Source organism: Salarias fasciatus, chromosome 1 (assembly GCF_902148845.1).
Source record: "Salarias fasciatus chromosome 1, fSalaFa1.1, whole genome shotgun sequence".
NCBI lineage: Eukaryota > Metazoa > Chordata > Actinopteri > Blenniiformes > Blenniidae > Salarias > Salarias fasciatus.
This window is the reverse complement of record NC_043745.1, coordinates 37,971,398-37,988,990: the sequence shown is the minus strand read 5'-3', so window position 1 is coordinate 37,988,990 and position 17,593 is coordinate 37,971,398. Positions and strand designations below refer to the sequence as shown.

At 47.5% G+C, this 17,593-nt stretch overlaps 1 protein-coding gene across 3 annotated transcripts in view; it reads left to right on the top strand.

Annotated features, from left to right (window-relative positions):
• The window catches only part of neo1a (neogenin 1a), a 205,012-nt gene that overhangs the window by 123,528 nt on the left and 63,891 nt on the right, over positions 1 to 17,593 (top strand). For all 3 annotated transcript variants that reach the window (XM_030106726.1, XM_030106658.1, XM_030106578.1), the window contains exon 5: positions 10,559 to 10,695. In XM_030106726.1, coding sequence (XP_029962586.1) covers positions 10,559 to 10,695 — 137 coding nt within the window. The remainder of the gene's footprint in view (positions 1 to 10,558; positions 10,696 to 17,593) is intronic.

Here is a 17,593-nt window from a genome sequence, read left to right as displayed (position 1 = left end):
GATGTTAACAGAGGCTAGCTTACTGCTAGCGACCTAGCATTAACGTCGAAGTCAGGCTTTGAGGGCGAGTTTATGAAAGCATGTCTATACGTTGAGACGTGAAAGGTTTTGGCAGCAGTCTGAGGACACTTTGGTTGAAATACCTTCACATTACTGATCTGTTTGGATAAAATTGTGTTTAATATGAACAATAAACACATTTCACCAGAAAAGAGGAACTCGACCATCCACGCCTTCTGCAGACATCAAGATTTGTCTTCCGGATTCCAGACATACCGTTTTTTTTCACAGATGTGACTTATTCTCCAGAAAAAACGCTGCAATAATTTCCTGCAGACTCTCTTCAGTCTGAACTTAATTATGGACGTAACTTGCCTATAAGTTGCCTTGATGCAGTCTGTCAACAAGCCCCTCACCTAATAAACATTATCCCTATATCACCCTAAACCCTCCTTTACCCAGAACCGGTGCTTCCCCCTGCTGCTGATCCTCGGGTCTTGCTCACAAAAAACTGGAAAAATCCATCTTTTAGATGCAGCTGAAACCTCAAAACATGGCTTCACCTGAAAATGTCCCGATTCTGCTTGTTGGGGAATCACTTTTTTTTTTTTTTTTTTTTTTTTTGCACTCACAAGTCCACGTGTGTGTAATGAGATTTCTCTTCCCTCGACAGGAATAAACACACACACACACACACACGCACAGGGAGGAGTTGAAATGCAGGGCCACACTTGTGACCATGGGAAGTCTTCATTTCACTGAGCTATCATCGGACACCAGCGACACGGAGACAATGAAAAATGGCTTATTGCTCATTCCACAGCACATTACTGTTCAGCAGGATGAGGAGGAAACTGTCAGCGTCGGTGGTTTAAATCAAAATTAGACAGTTTTTTTCTTTTCTATTGAGAAAGTCATATATCATCAGAACTGATGTTCTGTCAGGAGGAATAAATAAAAAGTCAAAACCACAAAGCTGAAGGATTCTTCTAAATCACACCTGCTGCTTTTTCCACTGATATCCCTTTTGTTTGTAATATTCCTGGAATAGAGTTAATCTGTTCAGAGAAATTGAAAGTGTTATCTCCGCCCTGCGTTGTGGATGATATGTGTTGCGTTGTCGTGGAAACGGACGACCAAAACACAACAAAACTTTTCCGTTTTCACTTCGACGTTGTGTGTGTTTATTCATATATTTCGTTAAGGTTAAATGTTAGATTGATACCACGAGCACAACATTGTGAGCAACATGCATGATCTCTGTTCTATTTTTCAAATTAAAAGTTAAAGGATTATTGCAACAAGATTGAAACGCTAATCCCCCAGATGATAAGATCAATTTTCAGTAAAGAGCACTTTAGACTAAGTTTTTGATCCGCAGAATAAATGAGTGGTTCGGCTGTGGAGACCAAGGCATGACGGAGCAAACAGCAGCGCTGTTTAAATCTGTTTAAATCTCCACTCTGAGCCAACAGTCCTTCAGCCGCAGTCGGCCGTAATTGTCTGCCCTTTTCTGTTTTTGTCATAAAGTGACACTTCATGTTTAAAGCTGCTCGGCACTCGCCGGCCCTTTAAGTGCCGCCGCGCTGTTCCCGCCCACACCTCCAGTCACCCTGATTGATCTCTTTAATTCAGATTTTCTCGTTTTCGAACAAGTTAATGTTATGTTGTTGAGCATGTTCCTCGGCGAGCGGCTCTGGTCCTGCGCTGTGTTCGAACGGCAGTGAAAATGTTGGTGTTGCAGAATAAATACAGGTGCTGCAGCCTCAACCTTTCAGCCCCTCACAGGATATAAAGACCTGTGATTTCCACCTGCTCCTCTCTGCTCGCTAACGACCGGGGAGGTTAATAATCCCCTCCCGCCGAGCTCTCTCTCAACCAGACGATGAAGAGGTTTTAGTGGCGTTTCGTTCGGAGCAGAGAAAGCACAACTCTTCATCGGGACAGCGCTGCAGAACCACCTATTAATATGCATGTGTGTTTAAATGTTTAAAGAATGATGCCTGTCACCATTGTGGAGCAGACAAAAGAGTTTTTTCCTCTTTTATTCATCCGTCAATTCATCAATCACTTATTCTGACATCGGATCAGGAGAAAATAAAAAAAACGCTGCCTGGTTTATTGTTGTTGTTCAGTGGACCACATTAACGTAACGCCACTCATTTTGGAGGTAACATCTCACTAACAAGAACATTACGATTTAACACGATCAGGATTTTGCCACAATTCTTTTTTACGTTGATTTTTCAGATTAATTTGGTAGTAATTTGCAATTAAACCATTTTTCCACGTCAAACCAAGCCCCGTCTGAGAGAGTAGAAGACAGCTTAGGCCAGAGAACCTTTGTGAACATATTTTAATTCAAGCTGTCTGTGGTTAGTTAAACTAAAGGTCAACAGCACTCTGGTAATGTGTACTCTTTAAACATGAAACTAAACTGCTCTTGGCTTTTGAGGAAGTTTTCACTTGAACAGTGAAACAGGAAAAGAAGAATAAAAATCCCAAAATAAAATCTTCATCATTTAAGTAATATTTCAGGCGTATTTCAAATGATGAAAAATGAAAATTCAAGCTGTGATAAACTAAGCAAATCCTGCAAATTATTATTTGACAGTCATTTTAACATGATTTAAGTATAAACGAACACTAAAGAGCTGATTGATGCCTGTCATGTATCAGATTATTCGATTAGTGTCCAGCCCACGAGGAAAATTAGAATATGCTGGATCAAGACGTGAAAACCAGCTCTTTGTTTAGATTAAGATTAATTAAATGTGTAAGCACTTCATTGCACCTTGCCAAACAGATACACACTAAGTAGAGCAGCTAACTGGACCAAGATGGCGGCCCCATTGCTCATCGGCGCCTGTAGATAGTAGGGGTCAATGTGGCGTCTACTCTTTATATGTCTATGGTTCTCACTACACAACCGCAACAGACACTCACTCACACACACACAGTAACTCACTGTGATTGGTTGATCAGCTGAACGAGAAACTACGCATGATTCTACGATGTCTATGCCTCGTCAGTTCGTCAACATGTTGTGCTATCGCCGTATCGCACATCCCCAGTTCCTCGCCTGATTTATCCCACAAACGGGTGTTCTGATCCAGAGCGACGCTCTAGTTAATTCTCATCAGTGAGAAAGGAAGGTGTGAGTTCTTCTGCCTGGTGTTCCTCTGGCGGTGCGAGGTCGGCGTGTTCAGTTCGCCACGTCCTCCCAGACGCTCGGGAGGCCGAACGCTTTAGCATTCTGCTGCGGTCCTCCGGATTCCTGCAGCGTTGTGAGGATGATGGACGGCGGCAGCGGCGGGGGTGAAGGTATTGCAGTGGTTTTGTTGGCGTGTGCGGCCGAGAAAACAAGACGTGCAACACGGGCTGCGTGAGCGCGGCGTGCTGGGGGGGGTCACAGGGGGTCACGGGGGGCGGGGAGTCTGGTTCCTCAAAGCGCCTGCTCTCCCCTCTGCATTGTGGCCATGATGTTCTTCCTGGTGTCAGGCTGGACAGGAGCGATGCACTGTAATTTAAGCTTATTCTGTAATTTAAGCCAAGCTGCAGCATGAGGCCAAAAAGACGCCAGAATATGGAGCCTGAAGCGCTGATGGCCTCCATATTGTTTCCCACGGCGTGAAGCGAGTCGCCTGCATCGCTTTACTGGTCCTCTGCAGCACAGGCTGCGTCTCTGGATGTCTTATTTAAAGGCTTTATAAGCCAGAGGAGTCCAGTAACTCTGTCCACATGGCTCAGCATGGGGGGGGGGGGTGCGTAGTTCGAAACCTCCCCGATCAGCCACCAGGGCCACCTAAAGCGCACCGTGCAGGCTGCAGGCTGAAGGTTTCGTTGTAATGCGCGCTAATCAAACCATCCGTTCTTTCTGTGAGCGCCCGGTCGGGGGGAAAAGCAAATAAAGCGAGGACTGCGGGAGCTGCTCCGGTCTCGCGGGTCCTGCAGCTTCCCATTACGAGCCAGAGAAAACATTTTCATACCCGAGTCTCTGGAGAAGCCCCGGCGCTCGCCGCTTGGCACCAGGTAGCTTCTCATTAATCTCTGGCATTAATGTCTATTTATTTATTCATTCGTTTCCCCAGATCAGGGATGTCAGACCGGTTTCTGCTCGGGGGCTCCGTGCGGCCCGGCTCGGTCTCACCGGGCCCATCGCAGCTGAAGGATCTCACAATAACCTGGAAACAGTCACAGCGAGTGTGTCTCTGGAAATGTTCACATTTGATGAATTTAAAAAAATATGTATTTTCAACAAGGAGACGCTACGTCTGTCATTCTGTTCAGTTTTATTGGTGCAGCATCAGGCTTATCAGAGCCGACTAATGGCGCTCTCACATCCAGCACTGGAATTCAGAGAGACCCTCCTGAGTGGCGTCGCTGACAGCGAAAAGAGAAGAATGCCTTTTATTAGGGAGAAACCTCAGCAGATCCAGACTCAGGTGGCGGCTTCATGCTTCACAGTCTGGAGGGTAGAGAGTGAGAACAGCAGAGGAGTGAGACATCAGACAACAAAGAGGCAGATAAGTTGGCATCAGACGGGAAGCTAATCGACGCGCAGCAGACTCGACGGGCCGGGAGGCGTCGCTAACTTCCAGTTCTACAGTCACAACGATGGAAAACTCTGTTTCCATCATTTTCCTCCTCATCGTCATGACTGGGTGTGTGTCTGACTGTCAGAGCCGGAGTTGCTCCAGGTATTATTGCCATCTGGCCCCTCCCTCCCCCTAGTGGACAGATCTGGAATAGCAATTACATCTGTTGGAAAATTGCAGGAAATATTTTTCTTTTTTTTTTTTTACTTTTTGTAATTTTTGTGCTATGTGAGGCCGTCCTGCAGGCGACGTCTGGCTCTGTATGGTCTGAGTCCTCTCCTCAGAGCGTGTCTTATCGGAGCAGACATGAGCAAAGGGAAAATGTGTTTTCAGAGCAGGACAGGGCTTTCCAAGGCTTCGCCCGCGTGTATTGTCTGTTAAATGAAATCCCGCCGCTTCCTTCACACCTCGAACGTGATTCAAATTCATGGAACTGTCATGATTATGTTCTGGTCAAAAGCGGGGAGTTCAATTTGCGTTCGCTTCAAACCACAACAGGCCGAACGGCAGTGGTTTAGCATTCATGGTGCGTCGAGGTGCAGGGAGGACAGTCAGGAATGATGAAGAAATCTGAGCAAAAGAAATCAAACCAGGAAAGTTTAGAGACTTCCACTCCATCCATTAATAATGACCCCCCCCCCCCCCCCCCCCCCCCTTTTCTGTGACAGTTGTGAATCCACCTGCTTCCCTCTTGCGCTGCAGAAAGCATGACCCATACCCAGCCACTGTCACAGCACCGATGATTGACCGTGACAGCACACTGCACACACACACACACACACACACACACACACACACACACACACACACACACACACACACACACACACACACACACACACACACACACACACACAGGCTCGCAGAACCCACATCTCTTCAGTCATCTGGCTCAGGTGTATTGACCCTGCCACCAGGCGGTGTTACGGACGGATGCGTCGCCGCTCACACATACCAAATGTGTCCACATCCCTCAAGTCTTCCTCGCTGGAAAAAAAGAGAAAACAGCCGTGTGGCTTGAAGGCTGAGTGGCAGAACAGGGGACGGGATTGTGTTAGAGGCCTCCACGCTCTGACAGGGCGTCTTCTACACCTCTTTCTGGAACAGTTACACATTAGAGCGGAGCAGCGGGAGGAATATTTGGTTGTTCTGTCTAAAACTTTGAAGCGGACTGATTTGGTTTCCTGGTGTTAAAACCATGCTAGTAAACGTGTTCTGGGCAAGGAGTTCAGTTTAGGATTCAGGTAGCCAGGAGCAAAACACAGATCAGGAATCTGACTGTAGTTTGTGCTACGGGGTCTGAGCTCTGCTGTAATCAACGTCCTCTTCATCAGGACAGTGATCTCCGCTCCCAGCAGCAGCTCAACGTGATTCCAGTGATTCGCCAGACCCACACTTCTGTAAACAGCACCCCAGCTCCGCCCGCCTGAGCAGAGACGGGGGACAAAAACACACAACCGAGAGCAGGGTGTGAAACAGAACACCGCTGAAAAACTACTGACCTACCTCCCGTTTTACTGACTTATACTTAAGTATTGTAATTGAAGTTTCATATTTCTGCTGCCTAAATATTGTAGATGGCAACAAAAACACGTACAAATGAACCAGCCAACCAACCCACCAACCAGTTTAACAGAGTCATGCAAAATCATTTTGAGGTTTCTCATTTCCTGGTTGTCCTTTATTGGGGTTTTCTTCTGCTGCCTGAATAGCCTGAATGCCAATAAAAACACGAACCAATGAATCTACCAATCAGCCAACCGACCAGCTTCCCTCGCTGCCTACTCACTCACTCTCCCATTTTCCCATTTACGAAATCACTGGACTAAGGTTTCACATATGTGGGCCGGAATTTGGTTGCTTTTCCGCCCCCTGAAGTTTGTCAATAGCAAAAAAAAAAACATGCACCAGTGAACCAACCAAGCAACCAGTCAGCCAACCAACACATTTACCTGAGCCATACCAAGTCATTTCATTTCCTTTAGGTTCTATTTTCAGTTGTTTTTCTGCCACCTAAATATTGTAAATACCCATTGCAACATCATCCATCTGTCCGTCCAGAGCTGTCCGTTCCTCCAGAAATCTGTCACCATCCATCCTACCAGTCCTGCCTGGGAGATAAAATCCTTCGTCCCACTTTTAAATGAAGCTGCTTCAATGTCAAGGTGGCCTTAATGCCCCTTTGGGGGAAACGAAGGTTTATAGCCCTGATTCTGAGAGACCCAGCTGAGCACATGTTTATCTGCTGTTATATAACAAGAGCAGCAGTGATGGAGGGGATGTCAGGCTAATTTAGCGCCTCTTTGTAGGTGAACACGGTTGATGTGGTTTTAATTACAGCCCGGCTCCCCGGCATCTCCCACCCTGGACCTTGAGCTAATGCGCACGGCGCCCTTCATCTCCTTACACCTGACACCTCGTCTTGATTTGAATGACCACGAGTGACGACAGCCCACTCAGCTAAAACCAATTCACTACTTCTCCCTCCCTCGTGGTGTCGGCGCGGCGGCAAAGCGTTTTCGCCGCCGCAGTAGTCAGAGCTGAGGTCGGCTCGTTGTGAACAGAGTGAGGAATCGCCCGTTGGTTTGACGTGTTCCTCTCTGAAGCGCCAGCGGAAGCTGTCAGGGCCTTTCATGGCGCCCGCAGCAGCAGAGGCCGCTGTGTGAATGGTCGTCCTGAGGAGGCGAACCGCACTCCGAGCCCGGGACGCCTTTCACGGGAGTTTTCCATTTCGCCGGGATCTGACATGTGGAGCCTCCCAGCAGAACCAGCCGTGCTCTCTAATCAATGTACAGCAAGGCGTTTGGCGTTTCCACTGCTTCTCTGCTGCTTTCTATAGTCCGAGGAACAAAAGACGAGCAGCTGCCTACCTTACGCCGCCCCTCCTCCCCTCCTCTCCCACCTTTTTAGACCCAGGGCTTTTTCTATCAGGCTTTCTGCTGAGTGCACTGTTTCTTTCTTTTTTCCTTTTTTCGTCCGTGGACTGCTGTCAGAATGGGCCCCATGAGCTGTTTGTTCTGTGTAGACTGAAGTGATCTTGGATTAACTCGTGTTTCCTGCCACTCTGAATGGGTCAACATGGCTCCTTTGACCCGACTTCACACACCTGCTGCTCACACACACTGTTCAGCTCGACTCTGAATCGTAGGTGACAGTGAGCACATGTTCTTGAAGGACTAATCTCGGTCAGGCGCGACCGTTTTCAGAGTTTCTGCCATGAATGGACATTGTCATAAATGCTGCCGCGTAAACGTGTAAAAACATGCCTTGTGCTCAACTTGATAACACCCGCTTCAGGTCAGCTGCTGAAAACCACCGAGGAAGCAGAGGAAAGTTATCCAGCAATTCAAATCTAAAGGGAATGGAAAATATCTGTGCCCAGATTGATGAAAGGAGTTAATTTTCTTAGCTTCCACTTCAGCTTTGCAGTGCCTCCAAACTGTTTTTGTGGTTGTATTTTGACGTTGGACGAGTGTATTCGACTGTTTTTGGGCCGCTGGCCTCCGCTGTTGGAGAACCCGGCGCTGTTAAACGGCAGCGTACGAAGCCGGAGTCTATTTTCCGTCGGCGGTGCGAGTGAAACACTGTTGTCACCGCGGTGACAGCAGGTCGAGTGCCACTTGAATGCTCCGCCACGGCGCAGGCAGACAGGCAGATGGTCTCACAGGCCACTGCTGCCAAACGCCGAAGCGAGTCGGAGGGAGGGACGGGAGAGCCAGTCAGCAGTTTGTTTAAAACTAAATCGACCTGCAGCACGGAGTCGTTTCCTCGGTGCTCGCTTCGCCTCTGCGTGGATCCCGCTCCTGCTCGCAGAAGCTATTATACACTCATCTCGCATCTCGCTCGCTGTGGATTTTATCTGCTTCAGCCGACCCGCTGGTCGCTCTTCTCCCCCCACCTTCATGTGTCTCCCTCTCAATGCAGAGTCCCGGCAGCGAGCTATTGATTGCTGTTTTCTTTCCTCCCCCTCCCCCTCTCCCTCCCCCCGTGCTTCAGCGCTTGCTGAATCAAGCTAAAGCTCGGCCTGCATCCCCGCGGGCCATTTAGAAGAATCAAAGTTTGGGCCGCTTAAGATGAAGCTCGATGGGGAGGTTGGGGGTGAGGGGGGGTGAGGGGGGTTGAGGAGGGGCGGAGGGGGTGTCACTGCTTCATAGAGAGGATTTAGGGATGCGTGTGTGGTTATATTTTAGGACGGGGCATGAATAGTTCAGAATGATAAATATTTCAAACGGCTCCGTCTGATGAAAAACTATCACTGTCTATAGAGTCCTCCTTCTAGTCTGACGCTAAAAACATTGAAACGCATCATTTACATCATATGTGTTTTATTTATAACTAGAATATATGTTAATATGGGAAGGAAGGAAGGACCAAGTCAGTAATCAGTGAAAGAAAGAAAACAGGGACAAGAAAGGAAAAAAGGACGGAAAGAGAAGGGGAAAGAAGGGGTGGAAGAAAGGAATGACGGATTGAGGAAATAAGATAAAGATGGGAGGAAATATAAACAGAATGTGAAAGAAGTGAGAAGACAGAGAAAGAATAGAAATAGAGGACGAGGAGGGCAAAGAGTAACGGGGAAAGAAAGTAGAAAAACAGGAATAAGAAAGAAAGATGAGAATAACAGAAAGGACAGACGAACAAAAGAACAAGTTAAAAGGGTGAACAGAAAAGATGGAAAAACAGAAGAGAAAGATAATTAGGGAAAATGAAGAAGGTAGAAAACCAACAGACAATAAGAGTAAAAAGTGAAATAAGATGATTAAAATGTTTGATTCACTTCTGAATTTCACTGAAATCAAACTGGAGTTCAGTTTAATTTGACCTAATATTAGAACATTTGTTTGGATTATTGAATTTCTTCTTGTTAGTTATGCGTTTAGGTGAGTTATTTAGTCTATCCTGTTTTTCAAAAACTGACAACATATTTTTGATGCCAATTTTTAGGCAGAAAAGGAGGAAAAGGGTCAGAATTTCATCTTCTGCATTGCTGCAGTTATTTCTGAGACGTCATGTGACCTCTTCATGTGACCTCTGTGCTGTCGGGTCGCCTCCATGCCTCTCGTTATAAAAACACTGCTGTGTGGTGAGCGAAAGCTCAAACAGCTGGTTATTTTCGTGTTAAATCCTAACTCCGCCTGTTTTACTGAACTCTGAGGGATCTTCTGTCAGGAAGTCGCCCGGCTGTTGGTGTGTGAACGACGCGACGCTGGGTTGTGGCTCCGCGGGAGCGACGCACCTCGGCTAATTAACCACTGATGAAAGAAGATGAAAACATTTGTCAAGGCGATGAAACGCGGGCTGCTGCAGCGGCGGTTTACAGGTTTCCTCCAGCTGCAGACGCCAAGCCAGAATTAAATAAAACATGACGATCCGGAGAACATCGCAGAAAGCTCCGTTTTCTAAAAGCCGACGGTTTTCTTAAGCAGGACTGTTGAGAAGAATTGCAAATAGCTTTTTTTCTTTTTTCTTTTTTTGTCTTTACCTTCGGGGCAGTTGACTCTGCTTTTAGCATATTTTATTTATTCAGAGGGGAGCGAGAGGTGACGGAGCAAAAGAAAGGAGGCCGAGATGTGGAGTCAAACCGAGGTCAGTGGGGGAAGGCGGAGCTTTCGGCGGCGCCGCCCGTTACTGCCGGGGCTGAAACGCGCCAGGCCGGCAGCCTTCTTCAGCAGTCCTTCCATCCAGACCGGAGACGCCCGCTTCTACAGGATGAAAATAAAGAAATGTAGTTGTGTTTTTGGGCGTCCGTTTACACGACAACAGTTCCAGGTTGGAACTTTAAAGATCCGTCTCCATGGAAACGCAGAAAAGTACAACTGTAGTGAGAAAAAAAGAATTGTTTAGCATGTCTGAAACTCCCCAAAAAGGCTTTGAAAGCGATTTGATTGCAGAAACCTGAAGTGAAAGGTGAGCTGGGAAATGTTCCGTCGGGTCTAACAGACGTTGGTCTTCCTCCTCAGCGACGGGCGCCTGGAGCTGCTGGCAGGAGGCAGCCTCCAGATCTACAACCTGACAGAGGAGGACGGCGGCGTCTACACCTGCGTGGCGGAAGGCTCCAACGGCACCGTGGAGGCCCAGGCACAGCTCACCATACAAGGTACCTGCATCGGCTCCCGGTTCCACCACATGGCAGCAGGATCAAGACTTTATCCCACAGACGCCGCTCTGAACACACTCCGACACGTTCACTCCCTTTCACTCCTGCTGGCAGTTTAACGGCTTTTTCTTCTTTCTTTAGAACCGATCAAATCCTTTCTGCAGGATTATTTGGTCTCTGAGTGAATTATGTTGACGTCAACCCTTTATATGGTCACTTCCAGCTTGTTTGTTGTTTCCGATGTAAAAACAAAGACTTTTTCAGTACATTTGTAGGATGTGAGGAGACAACCAGATAGTGAGAGTTTTTTTTTTTTTTTTTTTTTAAGACATCCAGTCAGACATTTCATCTCATTTAGAGATGTTTTTAACCTGCAGGTCATGGGATAAGGTGTTGATTGATTTTTTTAAACTTATTTTAGACTAAAAGTAGGAACTGTTCCAAAGGAGATCATGAATAATTCTTTCGCAACATCTGAAAATGAAATTCTTTAAAGGTGCATTAAGTAGTTTAGACATTTCATGCGAAACAACGCCCCCTGCAGGCCTTGGGCGTAACTGCAGCTTTGTGAAACACTCGTGCCTGTGGCTCACGTCCATGTACGTGCACGGAAGAGGGGAACTCCTTCCTCGCTATTTTAGTAGCGCTGTGCTGGAGCTGTGGCAGTGCTAGAAGCCAGTCTTTTCTTACTTTCTGGAAACTTCATCCTCAGTACTGCTCAGTTGTTGCTCGCTAAGCATCTGGCGGAGTAATGGCGGACAAAACGAAAGCTAAGCAAGTCAGGCCAGCAGGAGCGTGCACTACATCACATCCTCTCAAATTTTCCCCAAAAAATACCAATTGCCGGACCGGCACTGCGACTTTCACGTGACAATTTAGCGCTGTTAGCGGTACTTGCAATGACTATGTCAGGGCACATTGTACACATCATTGAATATTTCTAACATATTTATGGTGGAAAATAAGTGTTTTTAAAGCTGAAAAACTCCTTCATGCACCTGAAAAAAAATTACTTGAATAAATGGTTAAAGCCTCGTTTATGTAACATTTTCATGTGAAAACGTCAAAATTCAGTCGCATTTTGTGCGTCCGTTCAGGCGACAACGATGAAACTCCTCTGAAAAAAAACACCTTCAGTCGAAATGCTGTCGTGGGAGCGGGGAGAACATGCAAACTCCACACAACTGTGTTGTCCCTCGCTATGAGCATGTTAGCCACTACAGCAGGGAGAAGCCTTTTCCTTTTCTAAGAAGATTGTAATACTTTAATCAAGCAATCCAAATGAAAGGATTCAAATGGAAGGAAAAAGTATGAATCATTATATTGAAGCAATCATTTTTAGATTTGATTTTAGATCAAGATGAGTAAAAATCATAAAATACAAAAAAAAAAAGCCACAAATAGAACAGGTGCAGCTGTTTATTAAGACATTTTTGCCGTGGCGCCGCAGCTCATCGTTCTCCTCCATGAACGCTCCTGATGTCAACGTTTCCTCCGCATTTAAAGCCTCCAATCTCAACACATTAGCCGCCGCATTATTTTTGGATGGAGGTGACGTCCAGTGAGGCGACAAGCCCAACGAGGCCACAGATTGGAAATTAGTAGAAATAGTAGACGAGCGTGCTGCGTTTGACCCGCTCCATCTACTATTCCTGAAAACAGTCTCATTCCATCTTATTATGTTTGGAAATGGGCTGATTAAAACGCCCTCTGGACTCGTATTCCACCCCCGAAAGCCAGGCCAACGCCAATTTAGCTGGAAATGAAACCAAACAAGGTGAAGGCAAGAGGCCGCCGCATTGAGATGTGACGCACGCGGCGAGAGACGATCTGTCGATGCAGTGTTGACAGTGAATATTCTGCCGTTTCACATAATCCAGCCCGAACACAGGAGCAGCAGAAAGATCTGAGCTGCATGTAGAAGCGGCAGGCTGGAGTGGAGGAGGAGGCGGACCAAACAACGCTTCGTCTTTCCCGCCGTTCAGCTTCAGATGTTCAGCCAGACTGAGGACTGATTCACCAGCGCTGCTGTCTGAGACGCGTTTATGTTACGTTACAGTGATTTTAGCATTATTTTAAACCTGAAAACAATATTCTCGCTTGTTCTTGATGGAATTTACCTTTGTGAATAAATGTTACCAACGACGTGGTTCAGGTGGAAATGCATCGTGTCAGAAAAGTTCCGCCAGAAGTGCTGAGAATGTGTTTCTGTAGTGAAACCACGCACACGGACGCAGAGAACAAAACAACATAAAACAAAACAACATAAACATTAACAATGAGAATAGAAAGACATTCAGCAGAACAGCCAACAGCGCCCACTCGTGGCCTGACATGGTAACTGCATTGTGTTCAGCATCTCTGCTGTGAAACACGATGCTTTTGAATCTTTGTGGTGTAAATGAGGCCGAAGCTTCCAGAAGGTACTTGGGGATTGATAAGTTTAGGAAAACATCTGAGGATGGAGAGGCAGGGAGAAGGAAGCAGTCGGCTGGTGTTAGGTGAGAGACGGCAGCCAGATTCATCGTGTCGGCCGCAGACCGACTCGCTGCTCTGTTCATGTTCAGCTTCAGGAAAACTCAACCCAGCTCGGCAGGGTCTGCTCTGAAATGGCTTTGAAAGGCAGGGAAACGCCCGGAGGCTCATTCCGGGGACTCATCACGTTTCACACGGTTCCACGCCGTGCTCCGACTTCACCTCCCCCTTCCTCTCCTCCATCGCTTCATCAGTCCTCCGCCCCCCTTCATCACCTCCCTCGCTCTCTGTGATTAGAGCAGACAGTAATGGAAAATGGGATCAGGTCACAGGAGGACATCTGACTTCGCTCCTTCTCAGCCGTCAAGTCCGTCCACCGAATTCCTCCTGAAATCCCTCAGCCCCCCCGCCTTCCCCCCGCCTCCCTGCTGCCTCCGCATGGCGCCCATCAACACACCTGAAACATTCATGAACGGCGTGCGTCACCATAACGCGATCCAGCAGTGTGATTGGTCCCTGCGCCGCGGCCTCGCAGGGTTAATCACATCTGCTCCGTCCGGACGCCGGAGGAGGAGGAGGAGACCCGATCGCCGGATGGATTTGTTCCCTTGACAACTGAACTGACACAGGAAAGGTCGCCTGAATCGCCCGATCGAGACTGAAGCTTAAAAACGACACAGGAATCAATGTGGCATGAATGTGTAGGAACGACAGAGCGTTGCTCCTGCGACTGGCCGGGCTGCGAAACGCCGCTCCGCTGCAGGAACGGCAGGAAACGGCGAGCGGCTCTGCGTCATCTCTGGCCCCGAGACTGGATGTGGCGAGGCACCGTCGGGCTTCGCCCGGAGACAGCTCCAGGGCTCGCCATGCAGCCGCCGCTCGCCCAGGGAGGGAGGGGCGCACACACACACACACACACACACACACACTGACATGCATACAGAGTGAGGTCACACACAGGTCAGACGGGCACCGACTGCACACACCTGTGTGCCTTTTACCAGCAAATTGAGATGAATTTTTTATCTTGGGACATTTTCTCTTGATTAATTTAGGTTTACGTTGATTAATTTAGGTATACGTTGTTAATTTTTTCAGCTTTTCAGTCATCGGATCGCTCAAACGGTAAAACTTTTCAAGCATTTTCATGTTTTTAAGAGAGAACGCTGCTGATACTCCTTGAGAAAATCCAAAAACTAACACGACGAACAAACGTTTCAAGCGAAAACATATTTTTTGCATTTTAATTTAACAAAAGTTTCTGGTGTCTGCATATTCGATGCATTTTTATTGCCATTTAGGAACTTTAGTCCAATCAGGGTCGTGCACGTCTTCCTGAAAGAGGCTCTGCTTCCTGTTTCCTTCACCTGCAGCACCTTCAGAGCCAAAACTACAAGAAAAACCTGGACAGAAAATCAGTTTTCATCAAAACAAAGCCGGGAGGCAAAAAAAAAAAACACACGCTTTAAAAGATGCAACTGGCCGAAAGTGTTTGTCGTGCACGCTTCAAATTTCATATCTCAGCACATAAACAAGCGAAGGGGAGTCGTGCCGCCGATGTGAAGTGACGCACAAACAGCTTCACAGGCGATAAAGTCTGCGCCTGTCAGAAATAAGCAATAGGTATCCGAGAGCGGCGTGTTCCCCTTATCTCCCCCACCAAACATAATCAGAGTGTCTGTTTGTTAAAAGAGGATTAGAGCTTTTACACACACACAGGCACACACACACTCAGGAGTGTGATCTGTTGCTGCAGTGACACTAATGGAAAACTTGTGCAGCAGAACTTCAGTCACTCTGGAAGTTTAGGGGAACAAAAAAGCACATGAAGAGCAGCAGTGAGGTCGCCTTTCGGCTCAAATCACATCTCTCAGCCCCGTGTGGCGCACACACACTTCACCCTGCGTCTGTGTGTGTGTCTTTGCCGTGACACCTCAGCCTCTATTAGAGCTGGCGACAGGGCGATTGAGGCGGCGGCGGCTTTTGATTATGGTGCTGCGTGGGGCACCACCCAGACCTGGACCTGCGTGTGTGTGTGAGTGTGTGTGCGTGTGAGACAAAAATAGCTCCTCCAAAAACCTGTTTCTTTCCACTTTTAAAAGGTTCTGGCTCAGCTGCCCTCATCTTTCACGTCATCAGCTTTAATTGTTCTTTCCATGCGCTGCGGTCACGCGCAGGAAGTCCCGCCCCCTGCAGACACCCTCCCGTCTTTCCCCTCTCTTCCTGCCCTTGGAAATACGTGAAAACAAACTGTTGATGTGTTGACCGTGCGCTGGCGCCTCTCCAGCCGGAGGTGTTAATTGAGCAGAAGCAACACGTTTCACCTTTACTCCGCGTTGTTTCTCTCATGGCGGCTCGTCTCGCACTCACGGAGAGAACGCTGACGCCCGTGAGGACGAGCTGGAAGGTGTTACGTCTGCTGTCAGGCCCCGTTTACACGTTCTCAATTGAAAACTCCGGAACCTGGCGCTCTTTCCGCAGGAGTGTCCGTGTTTGGAGTGTGTCGTTCTCTGCAGCAGGTGTGTGTCTCTGCTCAGACGTCCTTTTGCCCGACGTCAGCCAGAAACTTTCCGTTTGTCTCTTTAAAGCGTGCGATGGAGAGAAATGCACCTTTCCTCCCGCTCGTCTCCCAGGAGGAGTTATCTCTTCCTCGTTCTGCTCCTTCTCTCTCCTCTGCTTCCATCTGCATGCAGTCAGCCGTCCTTTGTGTTTCCCAGCAGAGACACATTTGCATGATACCTGAACACGCCGGCGTCGCGCTGCATTCGGGTCTGGAACCCGGCTCGGCGGGCAGCAGCTTCCGACAGATGTTTCTCTGCCGTCCTCGCCGTCCTCCTCCATTCTCTGCTCCGTGTTCGTCTCGGGGGATGTTCTGAGGTTTGAATGGGCTGAAACATGGTAAACATGGTAAACAAATGTAATGAATCTCAGACTGTTTGTTTGGAGTAAAACAGTCCTCATATCCGCCACTTGTCTCTTCATCAATCGACTTTTCTGTCTTCCTCCTGCGAACGTGGCCGTCTGGTTCATGGTGATGATCTGCAGCCAAACGTGTTCCTTTAGGAAGTGAACTGTAAATACATGATTGGCTGATCAGCGCTGCGATTTTAGTCTGTTGGATTATTGATCGTCTATACTCCATCTCTTCCCAAATCTGGGAAGAATTACAAAGTACGAAATGAGACGTTAGTGGATGCACCCGCTCTCACGAAAGCTCAGTTTTACACCACGTTCTCAAGTGAAAACACAAAACTGACGTGACAACGAAGCTCGGAGCCACTGAAAACGCAACTTTTTGAAAATGCTTCAAGTCTGTCTCCATGGAAACAACATTAAAGGTGTACACGTACCTCCCTCCCCCCCTTGGAGAGCGTCGAGCAGGTTGCCAGTTTGAGGGACTTTAAGAGGATTTAGACCAAGGGTCACCAACCCTGTTCCTGGAGAGCCCCTATCCAGCATGTATTCCTTCTTTCCCTGTTTCAACACACCTGCTGGCATCAACAGGCTCGTTACTGGGCTTTGCTCTATGCTTGGTGATTAGAGAATAATTAGATTCAGGTGCGTTGAATCAGGGAGAGAACTAAAACATGCTGGATAGGGGCTCTCCAGGAACAGGGTTGGTGACCCCTGGTTTAGACAGTCTCGGGCACGGCTGGTCGGCTGACAGAATGTTGCTGCTTGTTTGACAACCTCAGGAAGTCACATCTGATTGGCTCTGGAACCAGGAAGTGTGACAGTCTAGCCCCACCCACCGAAGATGTTCCATATCCTGAAAAAACTTGAGATAAACCTTGTTGATGGAGGAAGCGGATTGTTTAAAGAGAAAGTTTCTTCAATGACAGGCGACAAACGGAATTGATTAATTATATTTATGGCACATTTCTTACTTACTGCACCTCTAATATTTGGCCTTTGAGCACATTGACACACAAATCAACCATTTTCCTCATGATAAATTGTCACTAGAAACATCTGTATACTGCAATTCCCCATCATGTGCACATTTATGAAAACTATAAAGCACAAGATGAATAGAAATTGCCCCCACTAACTTAGAGTGAAGCTGTTGTGTTCTACACCACTCGCTCCTGGATGTATTTGTTCACACACACACAAACACTCACACTCGTCCCGCTTCAGTAAAACCCTCCAGGATGTTCTCACTTCCGTCTGAAATGAGAGCATCTTTCTTTGAGCAACAAATCTGACAATAATTTAATCTCCATGCAGCGTGGAGTGCTTGATGCACCGGGGGATTGTCCTGGAATATCTGACAGTAATAGCACATTTCCATGTAAAATATCCGAGCGTGCGCTACAACTGAATGCTGAGATGTGTGTGTTTGTTTGCTGTGTGTTTCTGGTGGAAGCCTGAGTAGGAGCTGCTCTCCTCCGGGAATCGGTCTCGCTCTGAGGAGGAGGCG